Source organism: Prosopis cineraria, unplaced genomic scaffold, assembly GCF_029017545.1.
Source record: "Prosopis cineraria cultivar Desert tree isolate PC_DT_omini unplaced genomic scaffold, ASM2901754v1 PC12, whole genome shotgun sequence".
Taxonomy (NCBI): Eukaryota; Viridiplantae; Streptophyta; class Magnoliopsida; order Fabales; family Fabaceae; genus Prosopis; species Prosopis cineraria.
The window spans coordinates 30,416,313-30,425,953 of NW_026555343.1; the positions used below are offsets into that span (position 1 = coordinate 30,416,313).

The window sequence follows — 9,641 nt, forward strand, 5'->3', positions numbered from 1 at the left end:
ATTTGAATTATAAATTAGAAAAGTATCACAAGAAGCAAGTATTACAGTTGGGCTGATTTTGCACTTAATGGAAGAGTAACGTGTGTAAGCATTTTAAAGCATCAAGAGACTAATTAAATAATTAAACGAACCGATTGGGGAAAAATGAAAATATAAATTCATTATCTGTCAAAGATTGAAATAAGAGATTTTATCCCATCCACCTGAAAAACGTCAAAGTATTTCAGGGAATGCAAAATTCATGTCACTTGATTTCATTGACCATAGAAGAGATAAGCCTTATTTTATCATAGTACTATCCACTCTTCGAACCACCATTTTTTGTCTTTTGGAAAGAGACATTGTGGTTCCTCAGTAGTGTTTCCACATTATTGAATCAATAGTGCACACCCTGTGCATTGTACGAAAGCTAATAAATAAACCACACTATTTATAATTTATGAATAGTATGGCTTATTAAATTTTTCATATTATATATATAATACAGATCAGATTACCAATAAATGCGGATTTCATAATCTTCAACTTTACTTAAGGAATAGGTCATGTTCTTCTCTCTGGAAGTCCGATGAACAAATCAGTCTCCACATCCGGAGATGAAATATTAATTTCTGATGTGGATGCTGGATTTTCACTCAAATTTATCTGTCTTGCTTGCTTTCTCATCGATGCCAACTGCACACACCAAAATCAATGTCTTTCCTTCAAAAGTTAATTGTTAGGATATCCAGACTTAAAAGGATATAAGAAGCCTATCATCAGATAAATTAAATCAAGACTTAATAACTAATATAAAATATAGAAGAATAATCAATAAACGTGAATATTGATGTTATGAGTTAAGATGTAGTATCCTTCCTCCCGCTTTGTCCATTGCCCCCTAATTTCCGAGCAGTCATTCACCATTCCTACCACTAATCAATGTCCGTTAGTTCCCTATCTAAATATTTCCTTAGACTATGAGTTTGCACCAACAAGTGAAGGGAACTTGATTTTCTTTTGAATATTGTGCCCCCCCCAACCATAAAACCCAAGTAAATAAAATGATTTCCAGATGAAATTTACTACAATCTTACCTTCACAGAGAGCCTTGCATTTTCGTCTGTTTGGGCTTTTCCCTGGATTGTATTCAAAACAAGAGAAGTCGGCAATTTGGTTTTGACTATTTTATTGCTGGATAGTCAAATTCATAAATGAAGAAAATCCTAACCACAACTCATGAATCTGTTTTTCTGCATTAAAATGAAGAAGATACTACCAAATTTTAATTGTAATTAAACCCTCACTTATATGATCGAAAATATTGTATAGTTACATAAAAATCACAAACTAAAGAAATAAAACTTTGAAGCATGATGTAAAACTTTATATTATGAGCAACAATAGAACATGAAAATCCAAGGCAAACCATCACACATCACAGTAGTGCAAACCTAAATTAAATGTGTGTGTGTGTGTGTGTGTGAAGGACTTAGTTTAGTTTCACTTAAATAGCTTAAATCTAATATAATTTACACGCATGTTTGTGATTCACAATGCCTAGGGTTTAGAGTTTACAGGGTTAAGGAAAACAGTTTGATTAAAATTTGTGTGTGTGTGTGTATTGTTTGTTTGCTTTTTCTCTGTTTTTTTTTTTTTTTAAGTTTGTCGTTGGTCTTCGTTTTGAAACTATTTCTCAATGGACATCTTACCTTTTCTTTAAGTTTCTCCATTTTCTCCTTAAACACCTGATTCTGGAAAAATAAAATTTGAATTTAGAACTAAGAAAAAAAAAAACTTGCATCGTAAAATCATATATAGGTACATTATATTAAATCTACCTTCCTTTCTTGAACTTTTTTTACACTCTTACGCAGCTGTTCTTCTAACTCTTGCAGCTCTTGTAGGGAACATGAGTTCAAATTTTCTCCTGAGAGTTTCCTAGTAAATGATTGAAGTTATAAAAGCAAGTTGATTAATTAAGCTTGCATTATATAATGAATTTAAAAATTAGCAATTCATAGAGTAATTCAAAGTTGCTTTTGGAACCGTTTTGAAGCTTCAAGGCCATCAATCATCTTCTTCATGCTTGCTGTTTGTTGCTTTAGATGCTGTCATTTTCAGACATTAAACATTAGAGTATTGTGTTAATTATAAAGTGGTGTCTATGTAGGAGAAAAAATATATATAACAAGGAGATAGATAACACATATAAGAGCCTGGATGGAGATCCATATGAAAAATTGAATACTAATACACTAAAATACAGAACATAAAATTAGAATGTATTTTGTGATGAAAGATTTTCCATTGCAGAAATTTTATTGTACCTTCATTTGGGATGAAACAGTTTGTCATAAAATAATTTAGGACAAATTTTTCTTTTTCTTTTTTAAACACATTCCACCACATGTTCGCAGTGTAAGACCAATTATAAGCACACACATAAACAAGCACCTAAAACAAATTTAAATATTCCCCTATGTCTTATTTATAAGGCATTTTAACACAAAATCACATGTGGGTTAAGAAATATTGTTAAAATTACTATAATATTCACGAATTACCCTTAATTAGAACAATTAATTTTCAGAATCTTAAAGTCAAACATACCATCAAAATAAATCAATTAGATATGTGTTTTTTTTTTTGAAATAATTCATAAATGCTTCACTAAATTTTATAAAATATTTAATATTAAGGAGTAATAAAACTGCCAGGCTAGAAGATGTTTTATACTCACTCTATCTCATATTATAAGATACTTTTAAAAGAGATTTGATGTTTCAAAATATAAGAGACTTTAAAAGAAATAAAGTTTTATTAAATAGATTTATTTCAATATTATCATTTCTCTTTACTTAATTCACATTCCTCACTCTTTTCAGTATATTAGATAAAGTGTATTTTTAAAAGTTTATATTTTTATTTTTTTTAAAAAAATAAGATTGTTAAATGTATTTAATGAGATTTATTAGTATGTAACATTTTGTCTTAAAGTGTCTCATAATTTGAGATGGAGAGAATATTAAGTGTCAAAGGCAACAAACCCAGACGTGATGAAAAACCCATTAACCAACCATTGTTATGCATAAACATCATCTCTATATCTAGAACAGCGAGTTGAAAAATTCTGTTGCTGTATTTTAGAAGCGTACAGAGAATTTATTTCGTTATTGGCTGAGCACGAAGTAAGAGGCATGAATGTATAGTGCAGCTTAGCAACAGTTTCTTAATATAATGATCCATTAATTAATAAACAAAAAGAACATAAGAAAATAATAATTATAACCTCCATATTTTGTCCCAAGTATGGGTTGGCTTTTTGAGAATCTCTAACATAATTGCGGTAGCGTTCAATTGTCTCCTGCACGCTGTACAATTCAAGCAATTATTTTAGTAGGAATGACAATGCTAAAGGACATTTTAGTGTCACAAACACACACACACACACACACGCACGCACACGTTTACAGGAGGCACAGAAATGAAACGTATAAAATAAAAAAAAAACTAATTTTTTGCTCTTTCATGGAAAAAAGAAACTCTCCCAGAGGCCATTAAGAATGTACAACTCGCTTGTTGACAAAATATTACTAAAAAAGCAAAAGAAAAAATAAAATTTGAAAATACAAAAAAAGCTGTCAAACTTTTTTCATATAAATTAAAATATTGTTTTCATAGAAAAAGCTCGTTCTTGACATTTAATGTGTGTGTGGAATCTATGAAAAGCTATAACATTAATTGCAATAAGCAGTATGGTTCATAAATTCCAATGTATGAAAAAAACGAGAAGGTAATCAAATTACCGACAAAACTCATAAATATCAAGTTATATCTAGGGACAATGACAATAAAGTCTTATAATTTGAAATTTATGATAGTTAAGTTTCTGATAAAACTTTCTAAAGAAAATAAGTTGTACATATTAATTCAAATAGTTGCAGACCTAATAAATCCCAAATGCAAACTAAGTTATTTTTAAAATTTAATTGTACTATGTATATTTAGAATTCATGCATTTATGACTATCTGAATTAATATTTATACAACTGATTTTTTTAAAAAATTTTGTCAAGCCCTAACTTTTATAAATTCATTATTTTAGGACTTTAATGTCATTCTCCCCAATATCCAGTTCCCATTAAGCAATAGAAAAGGGAAAAAAAATAAAAAATAAAAAGGAAAGGAAAGAAATATATACAATAGACATAGCACAACAAGAAGATAGTAATACTCATTCGAAATTTTTTCTCGAAAAAACTTTGGAAAGATGTTTTAACGGAATTTCTCTCGAAAATGCTCTTTCATAAAATTTCTTGCGGACTTTCTTATGCAAAATAAAACAATGAAAAATTCTAGGAGAAAAATGTAAGAAAATTATAGAGAAAGTACCTATGTAATGGCAGGAACTTTTCTCAGTGTCAAATCCGTAAAATAGTTTTGACAAAAACAGGAGAATGGAAAGTGAAGGTATGCACATGTCCTTGAAGATGAAAGCATTTCTTTCAAACCGAAAGAGAAACAATCCCACAACTACAAATTAACATCAATCTATTCAATTACTCCTCACCAAATCCTCCTCTTGATTAAATGAGGAGAAACTATTGCTAAGTACAATTAAGTACATACACATAATGAAGAGTCTCAGCATCACATACTACACAAAGCGCACATGCCAACAGAAACCGCAATATGAGACTACCGAAACGACAACATGTCATTGTGTTTATCCTATGAATGACCTAACAAGGAAGAAGCCTAAGATTTTCAAACTGTTTTTTAAAAGAAGAAACCCTATCATGACTTGAATGTGCTGGCGGAGTTGCAAATACGATTTACATGGGAAAAAATAAAGAATAATAAGGAGCAAAAACCAACAAATTAAATCTCAACTGGTTTTACTGGTTGGAGAGAGCCAGCCTCTCCACAGGTGACATTAGTGACTTCATGCATATGTCTATCATTATGCCACAGTGCATATATGTTTAATTTGTGCCTTGAGAGGTTGTGATTTGTCGGAAGATTTTGTTGACAAGACTTTGTGAGAGTTTGTTTGAGTTTGAGATTGTCGTAACTATTAGTCTAATTAAGCACGTAATAATCTCCCTTTCTCCATGGTTGTGGTATTTTCTGTTCACTGAGAAATTTTCATCCTGTAATTAGTTTTTGTAGCTAGCAGGAACACCTTATATTTGAATAGGAAATCTTCTGTTCTGATGTTTAATTTTGTGCGGGTGTGCGTGTATATGATGATAGATGTTCCAAAAATTAAATTTAAAATATAAAAAATATGGATAAAAGATAACTGAAAATTAATGTCAATTATAACTTCAAAGTTTTATATCCCCGTTATTGCTCATACTGTATCACAGACATGATTAACTCTTTCAAAACTTCTATGACACCCTTTAGTTTAAGTAATGATAAAACTAGAATTGTTGTGTTTCTTAAACAAGAATCAAAGGAAGCTAATTATAGTTATAAGAGGAGTACAGATTCCCTTATTTTCCACTAATGTGAGATACTGAAAATAACATGGCAACAAAATTTCCCATTTTCCCAGTCTCACATCTGACATCTCTATTATGTCAACAAGTTGAATGGTCTTCTCATTTTTTTCAGTGTCTTTCTTTTTGTTCTATCCTATAAATGTAACCAGCTAAGGTATGACAACATAAATGTTGGGAGAAGAAATAATGTAATTCATGGTTGACAGAACAGTTTAGGACCTCGTTGAGACTTAGAGAGCCTATATGCTTCACAGGACAGTTTAAACTTTAAAGCAACCTGTCTTAATGGTGAAGAATTCTTGCTTATATATATAGGTTTAGGTTTCTACATAGGGTTTCATGTTTAAATTATTAGTTTATTTATTTGTTATAGTTAATTATGCGAAAATCTCTTGAGAGGCATTATTCGATGACAGTAGGTAGTGAAATTGGTGACCATATTATATTTTTTACTCCTGGAAGATATGATGATTATTTATGATAATTCTGGACCAAGCAGTATCGTCAATTCTCAACTTCAAATATTTGACTAAGAAGAATGTTATAATGTTAATCAGTAAATGTATAAAAAAGAAATATCTAAAAAGAGAGATCATCTTGAAAGATTGGTTGAGTTGAAGAGTTTCTTGAACTTATAAACCTCACTTGTTTTGTTGAGGTTTTCCCAATATGAGACTCATATCAATGCACCTTCATTCGAGAGTCAATATCTCTAGTGGCTTTACTTCATGATACTTTAAGACCAATGTTATGATCACAAATATAAATGAATAACTCATCCCAAAATATTAGCATGTTAGATGGGAGAATCTTTTGAACTTATATATATATATTTTTTTGTAAAACTTCTAGATGTGGAACTCAACAAAAATTCAGGGGATTATCTTCCTTCATATATGCACTTTCAAGGTCTTTTCATTTGTGTATTTTTTTGATATCTTTATAATTCTCATATCTTTTCTCATCTTTTGTTGATTAAAACATAGAAATAAATTCGTTATTTTTAATTTTTCACTGCTATTTCAAATATCAGTTCATCTTACTTCTTTATTTAAATTTTTTTAAACTACCCAAATAAAAGATTTTAAAATTTCAAATGTAAGATTTGAAATGCAAGAATTAAAATTTAAAATTCAAATTCAAATCCATCAATACAAAAGCTACCTAAGAAATTCAGCATGCCAATTTAAAAAGAAAATTATAAGAGTCCTTTTTAGATAGCTACCTTTAATTGGCCTCGACGGTAGGCAAATTTGACTCAATCAATAGCCATATATAGATATGTATAAATAATGATCAGGTGTACATAAAATACTTACAGCATATCACGAACTTCTAAGAGAAAAGAATGTGGATATTTTATGACTTTTAATAAGTAACTGTAAATAGTAGCAACCATGTCTTATTTCTTTTTTATTCTAACATTTAAAGATTTTTTGTCAAGAATTTGCGGTTAATATTTTTTATATAATTTGAAAGATCTCTTAGCTAATATACAAAACCTTTTTTTTAATGATAAACTGCATAGAGAAACGTATATTCTTCACTCATAGAAATAAGGTTGTCCAATTATTTTTGTTTAAACTTTACATCACAGCATATTTAAAGAATCAAAGTCTTCTTATAAAAAAATAAAGAATCGAAGTCTTAATTATTTTAACCACCACACATGAATTTACAAAATAATAGAAGAACAAAAAAAAAAAAAAACAGAACTGTGATTAAAACACTCAGCTGTGGAACTTATGTAACACAAATCAATTCTTATGACTGTCATTTATATACATTGTTGACATATAAATTAAATTATTATTTTAATAACATTAAATAATTCAGTTTAAATTATGTTAGGGTTGGATACTTATGATTAAAAACATGAATTCTATACTTGTCAAAATTTTCAATAGCATTGATAATTAACAATACTCAATGTTTCAACAGTTTATGAATATTTTATATTAACATAATAAGATCTGCTGTGTATCATAGAACTTACCACTCAGAGTTAGGGGGTGAGGAATGCAAGTATCACTCATCAATATCAAATGGAGAAATGACACAGTAATTGTAAATGCAATAATAATGGTTTAAAATTACAAATAGAAAAGGTACAAATTAGTTCAATAGATAATATACTTCAAAAACATTGAATATAAATTTTGCACCACTAATCAGGATAAGTTAAAGAATTTATATGATAAGTTTATTCATTTGAGTGATGTGGGGCAACTACATACCTAACAATCAAACTAATTAAGCACATTTCCTTGCTTCATATTTTACGCTTTTCTATTTCGACTGTACTTTTAGAAGATAGGTTCCTGATCAGCTTAATTAGCTTAATATATTTATGTTGGTAAGTCCTGCAAGTGCGCAAATCAAACTTGGATTCAAACTATACATAATTATGTTGTACTCAAAGCCGACTTTATTCCTAACTCGTGTACTGGCCTATATTTATTGCAAGAACTTTATAACTTGTGCACCACACTACTTAATTAACTCCCGCTACAAATGAGGAAAATTCTCAGAATCTACTGTGAAGGAAAATCTTGAGACAATATATTAGTTCACTTGACACATAAGTTTGCTTGAAATTTACTCTAAGTTACTGAAAATAAACTGGTGGAAAAGGATGACACAGATCAAGCAGTCACGTACAAACAAAAAAAAAATTGGCGATTGAAAAGAAGTAAAGTATGATTGAAGAGCATGAATTGTACCTGGAACTTGAAAATTCATAGAGTTTTCCTCTGGAAGAGAAGATGATGAGAGCAACCTCAACTTCACACAGAACTGAGAGTTCAAAAGCTTTCTTTAACATTCCATTGCGCCTCTTTGAGAACGTTACTTGCCTGCTTGATTTGTTCTCTATACGCTTCATCTGTATCTTCCTTCTCACCATCTTTATTCTTTAAGCCTCTCTCTGTGAATCAAATGATTCTCATTAAATTACAATTAACTCATTTGAGCAAGCTAACTCAGATCGATCCGAGTCCTCAAAGAAAAGCAAAAATTAACCCAAGGGAATTTCGCAGCAAAATCCAAAGCTTTGGATCAAGACTTGAAGACACACAGAAAGCTATATACATATATAACAGATTGAAAATACAACACATGCAATTAAGAGCTTAAATTTTATAACTCCTAGGGTTATAACTTAGAACATTCACACCAGCTAGAAGGAGTATTTCTGAGAGCAGGAAAGCAAAAGTTATACCTGCTGTTAATAAAAGGAAAAAGCCTAGAAACCTAGAAATCTCGGAGAGCTATGAAGGGACGATTAAAGAGAATGATCAATCATCACGGTGCATGTGAACAAAATGATTGAGGGTTTGAGAGAGAATTTAAAGAATCGAACAAAGAATAAAACGACAGCTAGCAAGCCGAAGCTGAGAGTGCTGATAACTTGCTCTTGTGTACAGTACAAATATGGAACGTACCTTTTCCTTATTAGTTAATTCAGAATATTGGTTCTTGTTTGCTGAAGCACAAAGGCAAATTTACTCTAGTGGCAAATCCAAACCCCTCATCGTTTGCTAGTTTTGGTAAAAGACAGGAAAGAATAACAAAAAGCAGGAGAAAGAGATCGATGAGGGAAGACCGTAGTGGAAAATTAATTAATAGTATTATATTTTATCGGAAAAGACTTGGTTGGGGCTCTTTTTCAGCGGAGTTAAAATAAAAAAATGAGTTTTATCGACAAAATAAATAAATAGTTGACCAAAAAAAATAAGAAAAATGAATGAATGAGGTCCATTTCATCCGTACAATCATGTACGAAGGCGCCAATCAAAATTCGAAAACACACCCTCTAGAATAATGGCCATTTATTGTACCACCTTATCTCATCACTGTTTCATTTATTCCCTCCCTTTTAAATTATAAAAATTTTTTAAAAAATTTATTCATTTTAAAATATAAAATACTTTAAATAAATTATTATTTTATTAAATAAATTAATTCTAATATTACCTTTTATTTTTTATAATTAATTTTTTTCTCTACTCTTTTTAATATATTAAATTATATAATTTTTTGAAAATTCATATTTTTTTTAAAAAATAAAATTATCAAATATATTTAATAAAATTTATTGATATATCAAATTTTATTTAAAAATATCTTATAATTTGATATGAAGGAGGA

At 29.6% G+C, this 9,641-nt stretch overlaps 1 protein-coding gene across 3 annotated transcripts; it reads right to left on the bottom strand.

Annotated features, from left to right (window-relative positions):
• Positions 1–253: 253 nt before the first annotated feature.
• Positions 254–9,018, bottom strand: LOC129287466 (MADS-box protein SOC1-like). Of its 3 annotated transcripts, none has more exons than XM_054923628.1 (8): positions 8,936–9,018; positions 8,216–8,418; positions 3,272–3,353; positions 2,029–2,090; positions 1,821–1,920; positions 1,692–1,733; positions 1,077–1,118; positions 254–675 (listed from the first exon to the last, which is right to left on the bottom strand). In XM_054923628.1, exons 2-8 carry the CDS (start codon positions 8,395–8,397, stop codon positions 544–546), a joined length of 642 nt encoding a protein of 213 aa, XP_054779603.1. In that variant the 5' UTR covers positions 8,398–8,418; positions 8,936–9,018; the 3' UTR covers positions 254–543. The 3 variants fall into 3 exon arrangements, with proteins under 3 accessions (XP_054779603.1, XP_054779602.1, XP_054779604.1); XM_054923627.1 differs by lacking the exon at positions 8,936–9,018 and adding an exon at positions 8,713–8,849; XM_054923629.1 differs by lacking the exon at positions 8,936–9,018 and adding an exon at positions 8,713–8,849 and having other exon boundaries at positions 254–697.
• Positions 9,019–9,641: the final 623 nt, after the last annotated feature.

Bases quoted from the DNA above. Each gene is read 5' to 3' on its own strand.
- LOC129287466 (XM_054923628.1), bottom strand. From the start codon at position 8,397: ATGGTGAGAAGGAAGATACAGATGAAGCGTATAGAGAACAAATCAAGC. The intron at 3,354-8,215 runs GTACAATTCATG...TGAATTGTACAG, and splicing joins TATGAATTTTCAAGTTCCAG to CGTGCAGGAGACAATTGAAC. The intron at 1,119-1,691 runs GTAAGATGTCCA...AATACAATCCAG, and splicing joins TGGAGAAACTTAAAGAAAAG to GGAAAAGCCCAAACAGACGA.